The sequence below is a fragment of the Myotis nattereri genome (assembly GCF_964212035.1).
Source record: "Myotis nattereri genome assembly, chromosome: 4".
Lineage (NCBI taxonomy): Eukaryota > Metazoa > Chordata > Mammalia > Chiroptera > Vespertilionidae > Myotis > Myotis nattereri.
This window is the reverse complement of record NC_138079.1, coordinates 83620818-83637290: the sequence shown is the minus strand read 5'-3', so window position 1 is coordinate 83637290 and position 16473 is coordinate 83620818. Positions and strand designations below refer to the sequence as shown.

General features: G+C 57.5%; 1 protein-coding gene across 1 annotated transcript in view; it reads left to right on the top strand.

Annotated features, from left to right (window-relative positions):
• The window catches only part of CASTOR2 (cytosolic arginine sensor for mTORC1 subunit 2), a gene marked incomplete at its 5' end in the record, with an annotated part of 50849 nt that extends 39921 nt beyond the window's left edge, over positions 1 to 10928 (top strand). Inside the window, 6 exons of the mRNA XM_081089502.1 lie at positions 230 to 362; positions 975 to 1098; positions 2058 to 2168; positions 2544 to 2626; positions 5422 to 5516; positions 5594 to 10928. Of these exons, the coding sequence (XP_080945628.1) occupies positions 230 to 362; positions 975 to 1098; positions 2058 to 2168; positions 2544 to 2626; positions 5422 to 5516; positions 5594 to 5659 (612 nt within the window). The 3' untranslated portion in view covers positions 5660 to 10928. The remainder of the gene's footprint in view (positions 1 to 229; positions 363 to 974; positions 1099 to 2057; positions 2169 to 2543; positions 2627 to 5421; positions 5517 to 5593) is intronic.
• Positions 10929 to 16473: the final 5545 nt, after the last annotated feature.

Below are 16473 nucleotides of genomic sequence, written 5' to 3'. Positions count from 1 at the left end.
GGGGACCGGCTTGCACCTCCCGGCCCTCGGTGTCGTGTCTTCTCCCCTCTGCATCCTTCCTGCTGCCCTGGACCCAGGCTCCCACCCCCGACCAGGGCGGCAGGAGGCAAGGACCGGGGAAGCTGGTTCTGGGGCAGCATCTCCGAGTGGGGGTGGGGGGGGTCGCTGCCCCCAGGCCCACTCGATCCAGGAACTTCCGGAGACTCATGTCCTCAACTCCCTGTCCCAGGTGCGTGAGCGGGACCTGCCCTTTGTCACCCACACCTTGTCATCAGAGTTCACCATTCTGCGGGTCGTCAATGGTGAGACGGTGGCCGCCGAGAACCTTGGCATCACCAATGGCTTCGTGAAGCCCAAGATGGGTGCGTCAGAGGGGAGGAGGGTTGGGGTGGAAAAGGTGAAGGGATTAAGAAAAAAACAGACCTAGACAACAGGACAGTGATTGCCAGGGGGCCAGGGGGTGGAGGGAGGTAGAAGAAGGTCAAAAGGGAATAAATGGTGACAGGAGACTTGGCTTTGGGTGGTGAATGCATGATGCGCTATACAGATGATGTATTATAGAGTTGTACTCCTAAAACCTATATAATTTTATCAATCAATGTCACTCTAATAAATTCAATTTAAAAAAAAAAAGTTACCAGGTGCTGCCCCAGAACAGCCCATTCTCAGAGCATCAGTTGAGCTCCAGGCAGAACACGGTTCAGCCGTCCTGGTCAGTAGGAGCTCAGCCAGGTGGTGAAGGCTGGGAAGGGCATTCCAGGCAGGAGACATGCCATGTGCAAGGGCCCCAGGTCTGGGTGAGCCTGGACTAGCAGAAGAGCTGTAGGTGGTGGTGGAGGCTGAAGAAATGACAGGCCAGGGCTCACAGGGCCTGGAGCCAGGCCTCCCAGAGCGTCGGCAGCAAACCCCACCTGCCCCCACCTGCCCCCGCTGCTCCTCTAACCGCCTTGGCACCTTTGTCTCTGCACTCACAGTCCAGAGACCCGTCATCCACCCACTGTCCAGCCCCAGCAACAGCTTCTGTGTCACCAGCCTGGACCCCGACACGCTGCCTGCTGTTGCCACACTCCTCATGGACGTCATGTTCTACTCCAACGGGTAGGGTCTCCTTGAGTGTGAGGGGCTGCGGGGGGGGGGGGGGGGCCAAGAGGGATATGGCTGTGCCACGAAGCCCCCGTCTCAGAGGAGACAGACCTGCCCTGGGAGCTAGTCTGAGGGAGGAGACACAGACCTGCCCTGGACACTTGTCCAGGGTCGGTGGTGGGAGATATGGCTCTACCCAAAGCCCCGTCTAAGAAGGGAGACTTTCTTCCTTGGGAATCTTTATTTTTTTATTTTATTTTTATTTCAGAGAAGATGGGAGATAGAGAGAGGGAGATTAGAGAGAATCATTGATCGGCTGCCTCCTGCACACTCCTGGCTGGGGATGAAGCTCACAACAGGAGCATGTGCCCGGACCGGGAATCGAACCATGACCTCCTGGTTCGTAGGTCAGTGCTCAACCACTGAGCAGCACCGGCCGGGCCTCCTTTGGGAACCTTGGACCTTGGTGAAGCCCAGTGCACAGGGAGATGCTAACAAACCCCACTGCCCCTGAGCTCCAAAGGCAGGCTCACTCCCTGAGCTTCAAACTCGGGGTTTTCATTCGAGGACGACAGGCTTTCCGTTTCCCTCAGAGTCGGCTTTACCTTTAGGCCAACACCAGGTTGGGGGGTGCAGGTTCCAGCGAGCTGGCAGTGACCACAGATCGTGCCCTGAAATATGGGCCAGCACGAGGACAGAGAACCTGCTGGGAAGGGGCCGTGCAGCCTGCCTGGGGGCCGGCGGGGGCTCCGGCACAGACGTGGCCTGCTCACCTCCACGAATGTGTGGGATGTGTGCGTTGCACAGAGACCTGCGGGGACACTGGCTCGGGGTTACTCAGCAAGGCAGGGAAGGGGCTCTCCCAGGCCAGTGCTCTTCCCAGCACCCCGTGCTGAGGCTGCCGCGCAGGACAGGCAGGGGTCGGGGTGCAGTGGGGCCCCCACTCCACCCTCATCAGCACCCCCCGCCCCCAGCGTGAAGGACCCCATGGCTGCCAGTGACGACTGTGGCCACATCCGCTTCTTCTCCTTCTCCCTCATTGAGGGTTACATCTCCCTGGTGATGGACGTGCAGACCCAGCAGAGGTGAGCCGGGCCACCCAGGGTGGGCTGGGCTCCGTGGAGGGCACATCACCCACTCTGTCCCTAATAGTTCCTCACCACAACCCTTCATTGCAGGTGGGCGGGCCCTGTCCCCAAGATGACAGGAAACTCAGAGATGAGGGCCCTGGGTCATTTGAGTACCATTTGCCCCTCAGTTCCCTCTGTGGAGCTGGAGAGGGGCAGTTGTTGCACAGCCAATCCCACCCTTGCCTTCCTGTCCCCCACCCCCAGGCAAGGGGCTGCAGAGAGAGTGGGTGGAGGGCTCGGCAGGGTCCTGGGGCCCATCCTGTGGCAGGTGGAGCCCTGGCCAGGGAGCAGCTGAACATCAGCCTCTGGGGTTTTCCTCGCTCCTTGAAGGTTTCCTAGTAACTTGCTGTTCACGAGCGCATCTGGAGAGCTCTGGAAGATGGTGCGGATCGGAGGCCAGCCCCTGGGATTCGGTGAGACCTGTGGGGTTCAGCGGGGGGAGCTTTGCCGAGTGCCTCCAAGTGCTGGGGCACTCACGTCACCCGGAGTCACAGCCTGTCTGTGCCCTGGGGTACAGATGGGGAGACGGAAGCTTGGGGAGCCTGAGGTCCCCCTGACCAGTGCGGGAGGGAGGGAAAGACCTCTGGAGGAAAGTATTCACGGATCACCTCACGTCCCAGCACTTACCCCTTTCTGTCCTGGGAAGGAGAGGTCCTCCTGCAGAACCCAGCGACCTGCTCCCCGGGAGAGATCGCCGTGATTCCCCACACGCAGCCGAGCAGCGCCTCCACGTCCCCCACACAGTGTCTGGTGTTTCCCCATAAGCATTTTCCACGGGGCCCCAGCCCTCGGACCCTCGGGGCCCGCACCCTTTCAGCACTGGGTGCAGGCTGCGCCCCGCCGGGAGTGACTGCAGTGTGCCTGGGACTAGAGCTCGGTCGTGATTAGAAATGATTTCCTGGGGTTAGACCCGTGGTCGGCAAACCACGGCTCGCGAGCCACATGCGGCTCTTTGGCCCCTTGAGTGTGGCTCTTCCAAAGTACCACGTGCGGGTGCACACGTACAGTGCGATTGAAACTTCGTGGCCCATGCGCAGAAGTCGGTGTTTTGTGGAAGAGCCACACTCAAGGGGCCAAAGAGCCGCATGTGGCTCGCGAGCCGCGGTTTGCTGAGCCACAGTTTGCCAACCACTGGGCTAGACTGTGAGACCCAGAGCCGGTGCCCAGAAGCGGCTCTTGGTAAATCAGAGCGGCTGTTTGCAGGGAGGTCCTCGGCAAGCCCAGTGGTGTGGTGACCCTGATCTCATAGACGGGGTGCAGAGTGCTCCCGATAACACTCACACTGCTCCAGGGACAGCGGGGCAGCCTGAGGGCTCTCCTTTGGGACAGGACATGGAGCTGGCAGGGCATTTGGACCTGGGTGAGGGGGTCCCTGAGGAAGCCAGGTTCTGCCACCTGCCTCACCTTTCTCATGAGCTCGCAGATGGACGGACAGTGCCCCTGACTCTGCTCACATCACGAGGCCAATGGGGGAGCAGTAAGGGTGGGATAGTAGATGAAACAACCGTCTCTCCGTTGGCAGACCTCTGCCCATTGCTGTAGGGGAGTTGTTTGCTCGGCCTCGTGGATAGCGACGGGGAAGGGAGGTTGTAGGACTCCAGCGTGAGCCGAGCAGGCAGCAGCTGCCTTCCCAGGACGTAGCGGGTTGAGAGCCATGCTTATAGCTACAAAGAGTCCTGCAGGAAAAATAACTTAGACTGTGACGGGCTAGACCGGCAGTTCTGCGTGTGTTTGGCCGTGGTTAGAATAAATATATTTTACATCACAGCCCAGCACGCACACATACCCAGACAACTCAAACTGCAGTCTCACACACCACACTCACGTAGCCACTTGGCCTTTCCCGGTCACCAGCCTTCTAACTAATGTCACAAGTGGGCCACAGCCTGCAGTTTAAAGTGCTCTATTCTAGACCCTGGTCTCCTCCCCTCCTCCCTTTAGAGGAAGAGAAGGTGTCCAGGACACAGCCGGTCTCCGCCAGGTAGCACACAGTCCCCAGGAGTGCCGGTTGGAGGCCTGCACAGCCACCAGAGGGGCTTGGGGGCCGGCCAGGAGCCCGGCAGACCAAGGGGAAGCAGGAACTTGAGAGGCCTACAGGGTTGCTGCGCGGGTGGGCCAGCGGGCAGGGCCAGGGCCAGGGAGGGAACGTCAGATCAGACGCTGGGTTTCGTGACAATGGAGGTGGAACCCGGGGTAATCCCTAGGTCAGCGATGGCGAACCTTTTGAGCTCGGCGTGTCAGCATTTTGAAAAACCCTAACTTAACTCTGGTGCCATGTCACATATAGAAATTTTTTGATATTTGCAACCATAGTAAAAGACTTATATTTTTGATATTTATTTTATATATTTAAATGCCATTTAACAAAGAGTTAAATGAGTTCGCGTGTCATAGGTTCGCCATCACTGTCCTAGGCTTTGGCCTCAGAATCCCATGGGAACTGGCGACCAGACCTGGGCTCCACCCAGCACCTCGCCCACATTTGTGGGGACAGTGTTGGGGAAATGCATCATCACCAAAATCATAACAGTAGCTTTTAGGAAACACGCAGGATTGTGTCGGAGTGGGACAGTCCTCAGATCCTGGAGGTCTTCCTGTAGGAGGAAGCCTTGAGCGGTGCCTTTAAATCAGGGAGGAAGCTGCCAATGAGGATAAGACCAGCCCCAGGCAACCCCAAGGTTGCTTTATCAGATAAGGTTTGGGGTAGACGAGAAAAGCAGCACAGACTCCCACTTCAGATGCTAGAGGGAGTAGGAAGTCACGTCCCAGCCCCACCAAATGCCTGACACTGCCAGTGGGGTTCCACTGAGGACACGGGCTCAGAGAGAAAGTGACTTGGCCACAGTTACCGGACTAGAAAGGGGGCCTGACCCATGTGTTCGAGCCCACACTGCCTCCAGGCCCGCCTTAGAGACCTCGAAGGCTGGCAGGGAAGATGCGTTGTGGCTACAGAGCATGGAACAGGCAGAGGGTGGCCAGTCAGACAACTGAGTGGAGAGCTCATTGCTGGCGGGGGCATCGAGAAGGCTCCTGGTGAAGGGGCCTTTGCACTAGGCCTTCGGGTGTGGGGGGAATTCCCTGGGCAGATGGTGGGTGTGGGGCAGGCACTGCTGGCAGAGGGAGGGAGAGGGCAGAGGGAGCACTGGCTGGCACCCCGGGTGATGATGCCACCACGTGGAGGCTGAGCCAGTCCCCCCTCTGTCCCCAGATGAGTGTGGCATCGTGGCCCAGATCTCCGAGCCCTTGGCCGCTGCGGACATCCCCGCCTACTACATCAGTACTTTCAAGTTCGACCACGCACTGGTGAGTGTCCTGCACTGGCCCGGGGCAGGGGAGCTGGCTCCAGGGGCTCACGCATTGGCTGCCTCCTGCCCTTTCAGGTACCAGAAGAAAACATTAACGGCGTCATCAGCGCCCTGAAGGTCAGCCAAGCAGAGAAGCATTAGAAGGGTCTCACTCCTCCGTCCGCCCTGCCCGAAGATTCTTCTTGCAGTATTTCTCAACAGACTGGAAAATCGGCCCCAGGTCCCCCAAAGAAGGGGCCTCAGAGGCACCCCCAGTTGCTGACTTCGCCAGGCCTGGGGCCCAGGCCAGGGCCTCCCCATGTCCTCCCTTCCCAGAGCCTCCAGAGAACCCCCGTGCTCCCCCCACCCCCACTCCAGAAAATGATGTCCGAGGCCCAGAGAGCTGAGGAGCTGACCCGCCTCCTCACCCGGCCTCGCCCACAGCCAGGGGCAGACACTGACGTAAGCTGGCATCTCCTACAAGACACTGGGGTACCAATTCGCATGTTACCTTGGGGAGCAGGCTGAGCAGGACTGAGTTCATGGAGCCCAGGGAGGCCCCGGTGAGGGGGCAAGCTGGATACTGTGGTTGCTGGTCTCTGGTTCCATCAGCTCAGGGCTGGTTCCCGGAGTGGAGGCCAGTGGGCGGCCCTCGCGACACATGCTGGTGAGGCTCCGGCAGAGCTGGGGGGGGGGGGGGGGGGTGCCGAGCTGGGGAAGACCCGCGCCACCCAGAACCTCACCTGCCAATCACAGGGCTTGTGCCCTGACTCCCCGCAAGACTGCCAAGGGCACCCTGTCCAGACCCCCCCCACCACAAGCACTCACTCCTGGGAGGCGGTGCCTGGCGGACCCACAGCCTAGGGCGTGAGCTCCTGGACCCTCCGCTTTCCCTGGACCCTACTCAGGAGGCGAGCCTCGGCTTCCCAGCGTCTGGGCCTGGGGTTTCTTAGGACTCCCCCTCCTCCCCAGCAGTTGACTAGACCAGCACAGGCTCCCTTGTCGTCCTGTCTCCCTTGCCTCGCTTTGGGGGACATAGAAGGCCTCTGCCCAACTCACCTGCCTGCCCGCCCCTCGGTCCTGGGACTGGCACTCATGAGTACTTGATCTGGGAGGCAGCTTAACTGAGCCTTAATAGAGAAAACCGTACTTTGTTTTAGTTTCGTATTTAATGTATTTGTGCCCAGGCTGAGGCTGGCCGCCTTTTCTAGAGACAGGGCCTGCTGAGTTGCCTGGGGACCAGAGGCCCAGCGTCGCTTAGCTGGTGCCCCGTGGCTCCAGGGACAGGCATGCGCACTGGGCCCTGGCCCTCCCTGGAGCAGGACCCTGGGAGCAGAGGTCTGACTAGACGGGCCCCGGGCGCCACGCAGGGCCGCCCCGCCGGGCCCAATGACAGGTACCCAGGCAGCTGTGGTGGTGAGTGTCGGGACCCGAGGGCCACGGGAGGTGACAGCCAGGTGGCAGGCAGCTGAGGCAGGTGTGTCCCCTGGAGGCTTCCCAGGCAGAACGGGGTGAGCCCCGGCCTCCTCTCTCCTGGGGGTGCTTTCTGCGTGCGAAGGGCCCGCCGTGGCCCCTGCCCTGCTGGTGCTCCTCGGGCTTCAGCTGACTCGCGCTGTCCCTGAGGAGCTCGGAGGAGGGGGGCCGGTCTCTGGGTCTGGTGAGGGGCTGTGTGAGCCCCACCCCTTTCTCTGAGCTCTGTGGGACCCTTCGTGCCCTGGAGGCCCCAGTGCCGTAGCTGTGCAGCTGGATCCTGGCAGATCTCGGGGGCTCATGCACTGAGTAGGAACCCACCTTTTTTTCTTAAGTTAATTCATTTTGCACAAAACTCCATAACAACCAAAACGTGTAAATTGCTTGCTGGTTCCAAAATGGGGGTGGCCAAGTGGCTAGGGCGGCACTTGAAGCCCCGAGTCCCCTTTCTGTCGTTGGAAGGCCTGGGTTTTCAGAGGCGCACCTCTCCCGGCCCCTCCTGTCCGTCCCCCTAATCACGTCACTTGACCTTTCCTCCTTCCCGAGCAAGTGTGTAGGCCCCGTGACCCCAGAAATGCGTGCTCCCCGGGCCCCTAGGGCTTATCTATTGTACACACGTATAAATACCTGTGTTTTATGTTGATATAGATATATACTGTACATAGCATATATACTTGAGCAATATATATGTTAATATATACTGTGGGCACGCACGTGTGTGTGTGCAGTACGTGGACGCAGACCCCACTGTGTATGTGCGAGTGTGTATGTGTATGTGTGTGTGTGTGTGTGTGCGCGCGTGAGGGCCTCCGTCTGCTGTGTCTGCCGTGCACACAGGCACGTTTGAGCCACCGTGTATTTTTAATTCAAGTATATAGGCAATACGACTTTGCGAGAAGCCGGCTGCTGCCTCAGCCCTGACTTGACAGAAAAACAAAACCAGCAGCCCAGGGGCTGAGCCCCAGAGGGGGCATCGAGGGTTTCTCCCCCTTCTTTCTTGAAAGCTGGGTTCAATCCCTTCCTGAACTCCCATCTCCATGGCCACAACCCTTGACATCCTTGTATTTCAAGATGGTAGAGCCCAGAGAGGAGGCGTTGAACAGAACATCCCCCTTCTCAGTTCTCCCCGCCTGCTGGGTGGTCACCCTGAGTCTCCACCCAGGCCTGACCCCCTCGCAGGGCTCCGTTCATGCTGACGGCTCACCTGGTTGATCTCACCTGCAGCTTAGAAGCCTCGGGTTCTTTCCCAGGTCTCCTCCGGGGCTGGCCCTGTGTGTGCCCTGGATGTGTGTCAGGGCGGGGATGGGGCGCCTTCCACCCGGAAACCCGCCCTTTATTTCCCAGTCCCGGTCCTGCTGTGTGAAGAGGCCACGGGAGGCCACGGAGGCCGGGCAGGCGAGCCCTCGGGTCTGTGCGTGCCTGTGATGAGCAGGGTCTGTGGTCTGGTGTCCACGGCACTGGGATGTGGGAGTGAGCATTTTTTCCCCAGTGGCCAGCTGCTCACCCCCTCCCAGGCCCTCCTGTGAGGGGGCATGTGCCCAGACCTGCCATAGAGGTGGCCCCAAGGCTTTCTTGGCTCTGGCTGGTGGGCATGCAGCAGCGGAGGGAAGCTGGGCTTGTGGGCAAAGCTGCCTTCGGGGGGAGCAGGCAGGCCCTGTGTCTTTGCTGCGGTGCCACTCCCTGGAAAGAAAAGCTCAAACTGTCTAAATGCCACCCTCGCCCCTTGCCCACCCCACCCCCACCATACACTACAGTGAGGAGAGGGAGGGAGGGGCACATGACCGCCCCTTCTCCCTCATCCACAGTTGTGAAAGCCTGCCTCTGCTCCATCCTCAGCCCGGCTCCCCTGGTTCCTGGGAAACTCCTGCCCCCCAACCCCTAGTCCTGACCCAGCAAAGTCGGGCAGTGCCAGCTCTGCGCCTCCTTCCTCCCCGGGCATCTCCAGAGCCCGCAAGAGGTGCCACCCAGGCCACTGCCCTCAGCTCAGGGTACACACCCAAGCTGGAGAGGCATGCAGACCTCCCCTCCCCAAGATTCAAGGGGTCGAGAGCCCCCCCAGCACCAGCATTCTCCCCCTCCCACCCTCTCCCGGCCCCAGGCTCCCCCAGCAGGCAGCACGGCCTCGGGGACCAGTGTAGTCTGGTGGGGCTTCACCCTCTGAGATGACAGAATGCCATGGAAGTCAGACCTGGGAGGGGCCGGTGTCAAGCCAAGGGCACCATTTGCCTGATAATCGGTGATAAGCCTGCCTGCCCACCACCGGTCCCTCCTGGTCACATTTCCCCACGGCCACCTGGGCCACCTTTCTGAGCCTCTGGGTCCGGATGTGGGACCAGGGCCCTTCACAGCCCCCGCTAAGAGAGGGGACGTTGGGGCTCTATCTCCCTGTTGACAGCAGAGCACGCCAGCCCTGAGAAGTTGTTGAGGCCACTTCCTGAGTGAACACTGGGTGGGGGTGGGAAGAAAACACCCCCAGTGTATCTGTGCCGCTGTAAGTCAGGGCTGGGGGGCGATGGCGTTGGTGGTCAGGCTGAGAGGAGGATGGAAGACTGGCTGTTCAGGCATCCCAGCTGCCGTGCGAAGGAAGGGGCGAGGCCTACAGCAGGCTCAGGCAGGAGCCCTCCGTCCAGAGGCCGCCCGGGAGGGGAGCCAACCCAGACGCCAGCGGAAGGCCGGCTTGGGAGGAGTGGCCCAGGGTTGTCGCCAGGAGAGTTGAGCCCTGGTATAGCTGGATCTCAGCTTATCCCAGGTTTGGTTAGTTATGTTTTTTATTTTCAACTTAGAGGCAGCCAAAGGACACCCTTGTCTGTCATACCGTTTGCATAGCTTGTGGAGGGAAGAAGGGTGGGCTGTGGCCTTCGGCCTTCACATTCGCACACTCCTGTGAAGCCTGCTGAATTGGGAAGGTGAAGACGGGGGCTGCTGGCTAAGGTCGCTGCTTGTCCTTGGGGCTCGTGGCACCAGGGCTGGCCTGGCCCGTGGCACCCGTGGGCAGCCTGGCGGTGAGGGAGTGTGTGGCTCTCGGTTCGAGGGGATGGGAGGCTGTGAGAGTCAGGACACTGGTCTGTGCACGGCCACACATGTTTGCACTTACACATGATGTGTGTGTGCTGTCAGACACATTAGTGTGTGTGAGAGCACATGTGTGCAGAGTCCGAATCTGAGCTAAGGGACTGCCTCACTCCGTGTTTTGCGGCCTTGGGGGCATTCTCACCTGTGGCCGCGTGTGGAGGGGGTGGAGGCAGACCTGGAAGGGCTGCCCAGACCTCTTGGTTTTGTTAGCACTGCCCTGTGGTCGGAGCAGAGTGTCCCCTGCAGGACTCTGTCCACACAGCCGGCCCGAGAGCCTGGGCCTGCCAAGCCGCCGCCTCCGAAGCATCGAGTCCTGAGGTCTCCCAGGGAGAGCGGTGGGTGCCAGGCCCTCACTGCTGGGCTCCTCCGGGAAGGGCTTCCAGGACGCTGGAGACCAGGGCTCAGGGGGGCAGAAAGGTGAAAAGCAGGCCAAATTCAGAGACCAGGCTCATTGCGTTTTCTGTCCATTGCCTCGGTTTACCTATTTATATTCAGGAAATGGTCCGGGCAGAACTGAGCAGGGTCGGCTCCAAAACGGGGGCGGGGGCCATGGACAAGCCCTCGTCTTACTCTATGCCAAAACCATTTCCGTTCTCCTGACATGGGGGTGAGTGGGTGCTGGGTGCACGGGCTCTGAGGGGCCTCCGCCTGCCCAGGCCTCATCTTGGGGAACCGAGCCCTCACTGGCATCTGGACCTGGGCCGGCCCTGGGTGAGGGGAGAAGTGGGCAGCCCTACACCAAGGCCCCTCACGCTCACTTTGTTGAAGAAAAAAGAACCCTCGAGATTCATGTACTGTATGACGGAGAGAAAAACATACCTATGTTCCCAAAAAAAGACAGTATATTTTGTACTTTGTAAAGTGTTAATTAAAATGGAGAAAACAGTGATCTCGGCTGACAGCTATCTGACTTTATTCGGACCCAGGGCCACCACTCATCTCCCCGTTCTCCATACTGCGGTCTGGGGAGCACAGGCCAGGGGCTGGGGGGGAAGCAGGAAAGCCTTCCAGCCCAACACCAGAATCGGAGAGGAACCAGCCCCAGAGCGAGAGGGGGGTGTCTGTTACCAGGTGCTGCAGAGTAAGTTGCCCCAAACTTAATGGCTGGAATGGTTTATGTGCCACGGCTTCTGTGGGGGGAATTCGGGAGTGTTTGGGCTGTTCTGGCTCAGCCCCTCGCGAGGCTGCAGTCTGCAGGTCTGGCTGGGATGAGGATCCCTTCCACGGCGGTTCATTCTCACGGCTGGGTTGGCAGGAGGCCGCCGGTCCTCTCCACGCGTCTCCCCGTAGGACTGCCCCAGCGTCCTCCCAGTATGGTGCCTGGCTTCCCTCAGAGCACAGGATTCAAGGGCCAAGGCCAGTGTTTACTCCCCAACACTCAGAATCCACCCACCATCACCACCCTCCTCACCCGCTGATTTGACACAGGAGGAGACCACACAAAGATGTGGAAACCAAGAGGCCCAGATCATGGGCCATCTTGGAGACTGGCTGCAACACCCACATTCGTCCCCAAGCCTCTGCCAGAGGTGGGCCTGGGGGTCAGGCAGGAAGGGCCCTGCTGGCGATGGGGGGATCAGCATCCCCCCACCCACCCACAGGGGCGCTGACGTTTGGCTCTTGCCCTGTTGGCAGGAGGCCTGAGACCAGCAGGTCCTGGGACTTGGACACCCTTTACCCTGACCCCTCTGATGTTTTCCATGGAGGGCAAGACTCTGCCTGCCCTCGGCCCACCAACCCCAGTCCCCACCCACCTCCCCCACAGGAGCAACAGCACTGGAAATGGGAGTGGAGATGGGGCTGGAGCACCCGTGCACCCCCCTGAAGCTCTGGCGACTGGAGCTCAGGCCCTGACATCACAGATTCATCCGGGTCCCCAGCTCCGGGCCCGGGTCTGGCACTGCCTGGGTGACCGTGAATGTGAGTAAGAGGTGGGAAGGGAGGCCTTTGCAGCTGGTTGGAGAGTATGGGGGCAATGAAGAGTCCCCGTGGGTGTCATGGCTCCAGAGGGGTATCGGCAGACCAGAAACATAAAAAGGTTTATGTTCTGCTACTTACATCGCAGTTTTTTGAAAAAGGGAATGTGGTAGAAAATACAACAGGTGTGGATGCACAGCATGAAGGACGGCCAAGAAAGAAATGTGTGCTGCTTGAGCACTCTCTGCAGTTAAAGGAAGTTCCTGTAAACACCGTGAAGCACAGCACGGAGGAGGGGGAGTGAGATGAAGGGAAGCACACGGAGGGAGGTCCTTACCTTGCAAAGCTTGGCAGGGGAGCACCTCCTTTGCGATGTGTTTCCAAGAGCTGCACCCGAGCTGAACCAGCAGAAGCTGTCAGCTAGACCTGCAGCCCATGTCTCCACACTGGGGAGCCCCGGGCGGGCGCAGAGAGGGTCCTGATGGGAAGAGGCCTGTGGAAGCAGCAGAGAGGCCATAGCCAGCCGGTGGGGAACAGCCACACTGGATTCAGGAAAAGAAATATTCAGTGTCTTGGAACTCAAGATGACTGTGTTAGGGTTTACATCAGTGGTTCTGAACCTTCCTAATGCCGCGACCCTTTAATACAGTTCCTCATGTTGTGGTGACCCCCAACCATAACATTATTTTCGTTGCTACTTCATAACTGTAATTTTGCTACTCTTAGGAATCGTAATGTAAATATCTGATATGCAGGATGTATTTTCATTGTTGCAAATTGAACATAAAGCATAGTGATTAATCACAAAAACAATATGTAATTATATATGTGTTTTCCAATGGTCTTAGGCGACCCCTGTGAAAGGGTCGTTCAACGCCCAAAGAGGTCGCGACCCACAGGTTGAGAACCACTGGTTTACATGATCCAAGTGTCAGAGTTAAAAATTAAATGAATGCCTCAACAATTCCACTCGTAGGCATATACCTAAGAAAATTGAAAACATTCACACAAATGCTTGTGTGGGAATGTTCAAAAAAATACAAAGCTGGGCCAATATAAAACTGACACATGAATGTTCTGGCACTATTCACAATAGTGGAACCAACCTACATATTCATCAACTGATGAATGAGTAACCAATGTGGTATATCAAAAAGAAAGAAAAAATGTACTTCCCCCAATGACCCCATGGTCCAGCCAGGGTTGAGAAGCCGGGGTTAAGGGTACAGTTTGCCCAACGGCTGTCATGAACCCCCCTTCCTGGGCAGCTCTGTGGGCAGGTGGCCTCACTTGGAGGCCGACCAGAGGCAGCCAGGCCCCCGATGCACAAGCTGGAACAGACACCTCACCACCGCGTCCCAGCACTGGCAGGGCCTGGAGTGCGGTGGGTGCCCAGGAGTACGGATACATTCCCCTCAGGCCTCTGCATCACCCGCAATATTCTCTCGCTGGAATGAGGGCCAACAGCTGCAGCTGTGGGACATCCTAAAGCCATGAACCTGAACTTGTTTCCAGCTCCAAGGTGGACTCCAACCGGGCATTGTCGATGGTCATGGCCTTGTGTTCCCTGGTCTCCTGGCATCTCAGCTGCATTATGCTACCAGAGGAATAGCAAGACGTTTCTCTGCTCCCCCAGGGGCAGCCTCCCCACCAGCTACAGCCCACCTGCTGGCCTCCCTAGCAACACAACTCCTGGTGTGAGGCGGTGACAACAGTCTGGATTTATCCTTTTAAACTTGACTGCTGAGCATGCACCTCCGTGTGGCCCAAAATCTGAGAATAGCACAGCTAGTACTCCGGACATTGTCTCCGGATCAAGTGTAACCTCAGCTGCTGCTGCTCCATGTTCAACAACAATGTTTGTGTGAAAGGCCGGGATTTTGTTGTTGTTGTTAATCCTCACCTGAGGATCTATTTTTTAAAATATTTTTTATTGCCGAAACCAGTTTGGCTCAGTGGATAGAGCGTTGGCCTGTGGGCTGAAAGGTCCCAGGTTCGATTCCGGTCAAGGGCATGTACCTTGGTTGCGGGCACATCCCCAGTGGGGAGTGTGCAGGAGGCAGCTGGTCGATGTTTCTCTCTCATCGATGTTTCTAACTCTCTATCTCTCTCCTTTCCTCTCTGTAAAAACTCAATAAAATATACTTTTTTAAAAAAAATTTTTTTTTATTGATTTCAGAGAGGAGAGGAGAGGCGAGGGAGAGAGGGAGAGAGAGAGAGCGAGAGAGAGAGAGAGAGAGAGAGAGAGAGAGAGAGAAACATCAATGAGAAAGAATCATTGATCAGCTGTCTCCTGCACACCCTGCATTGGGGTTTGAGTCCGCAACCCGCGCAAAGCCTGACCAGGAATCAAACCGTGACCTTCTCATTCATAGGTTGACACTCAACCACTGAGCCACGCTGCCAGGCCCTCGGCCCACTGACCCCAGTCCCCACCCACCTCCCCCATAGGAGAAGCAGCACTAGAGATGGGAGTGGAGATGGGGCTGGAGCACCCGTGCACCCCCCACCCCTGAGCCCAAGGAAGCTCTGGCTACTGTGGAGCTCAGGTCCGGACATCAGATTCATCTGGGTCCCCAGCTCCATTGATTTTTTTCCTTGCATTGATTTTTAGAGTAGAAGCGGGGAGTAGAAGGGGAGAGAGAGAGATTGGTTGCCTTCTGCACATACCCCGACTGGGCCAGGGATCAAACCTACATCCCAGATAAGTGCCCTTAACCGGTAATCAAACCCATGACCCTTCGGTGCACAGGTCAACCACTGAACTACATACAAGCTTGGGATTTTTTAATAGTCACCTAAGAATATTTTCCCATTGATTTTTATTTTTTAAATATTTTTTTAATTGACTCCAGAGAGGAAGGAGAGACAGAAATATCAATGATGAGAATCATTGATTGGCTGCGTCCTGCACACCCCCTACTAAGATTGAGCCCACAGCACAGGCATGTGCCCTGATTAGGAATCAAACTGTGTGTGACCTCCTGGTTCGTGGGTTGATGCTCAACCAGAGCCACACCGGCCGGGCTCCATTGATTTTTAGAGAGAGTGGGAGGGGGAGAGACAGAGAGAGAAACATCGATGTGAGAGACACATTGATTGGTTGCCTCCCTCACACACCCCAACCTGGCCTGGGGATTGAGCCTGCAACTGAGGTACATGCCCTTGACCGGAATCAAACCCAGGACCCTTCAGTCCTTGTGCTCTAGCCACTGAACCAAACCAAGTAGGACTGGGATTTCTAATTTATTCATTGATTTGAGAGAGAGGGAGAGAAACATCCATTTGTTCCACTTATTTATGCATTCATTGGTTGATTCCTTAATTGAGGCAACCTGAGTCCGAGGGCAGCTGGGGAGTCCACCTGGGAGAGAGAAAGGGTTTGGGGAAGGGGTAAGCCCCTGGGGTCCCATCGCAGGGCAGGACAGGTCCTGGGGTGATGGCTGCCTCGCGGGGACCAGTGCTGGGTGCTACCCCCCAGACCATCTGAAAGCGTGTGTCCCCCAGCAGACTGCATGGTAAACCATGTTGCTTCTCCTGTGGGGGAGGTGGGTGGGGCCTGGGGTCAGTGGTTGAGTGTCAACCTATGAACCAGGAGGTCCCTCAGAACGGTCTGAGCGGCTCCCTTGCTGGTCAGGAGAGGCCGGGTCCCCTCAGGTGCTGGGACCGGTCACCACTGGGGCACGTGGTACTCGGCCCAGCCAGGAGCTTCAGGAAGGACAATGACAAATCGTTTTCAATTTTATTTCAAGTTTATGGAAAAGCCTTGCTGTAATAACGTAAGAACTGGACCCCAGAGAGAAGTGAGCCCAGGCAAGGGGTCCTGGGGCCGCTCCCCAGACACTACATGGCTGCTTCCTGCTGCCTCAGGTCACAGCGATCTGCTCAGTGACAATTCCACTTTAAGCTGCAATTGTCTTGACACCACCGTCTCCTTGTGCTTTGTTTTTTGCCACAGCCCACACAACCATCTAGCGTACTTTGCATTCTGCTTGTTTACTGTCCACTTTGCCCCCTAAAATGTAAGTTTCATGAGACCTGCTTACAGAAACTCTTGTTACCATGACTCAGTGTGATAAACAGAGCCTGGCACACAAGGGACACAAGGCAACAGTGAGAGAGCTCAGTCTGTGACATGATTACCAGGTGGGGTTTTTTCTGTTCCCCACCCTTGAGAGGTAGGAGGTATAGTTTACGTCGGAGGACAGGGGCCGGATAGTTTTGGGGGGTCCTTGCTCTTTACCTCGGCTGGATGGGAACAACAGGGCAAGAATCCTGCAGGAAGCGTTTCCCCAGGCGGTTTCCTCCTGAGACAGGGCAAGCACATATTCCATCCCATTACTGTCTGAGGTCCATCCAAATGGAAATGGGACCACCTGGGCTTCTGGCCTTCCTGCTGCGCAAACGTTAAGGGCGTGTACAGACTTTTAATCCATTCCACCCAGGCATTCGTTCCCTTACATCCTACTTCTATATGCACGGTGGCAGCAGGGGCCTAGGGCAGTGGTTGGCAAACT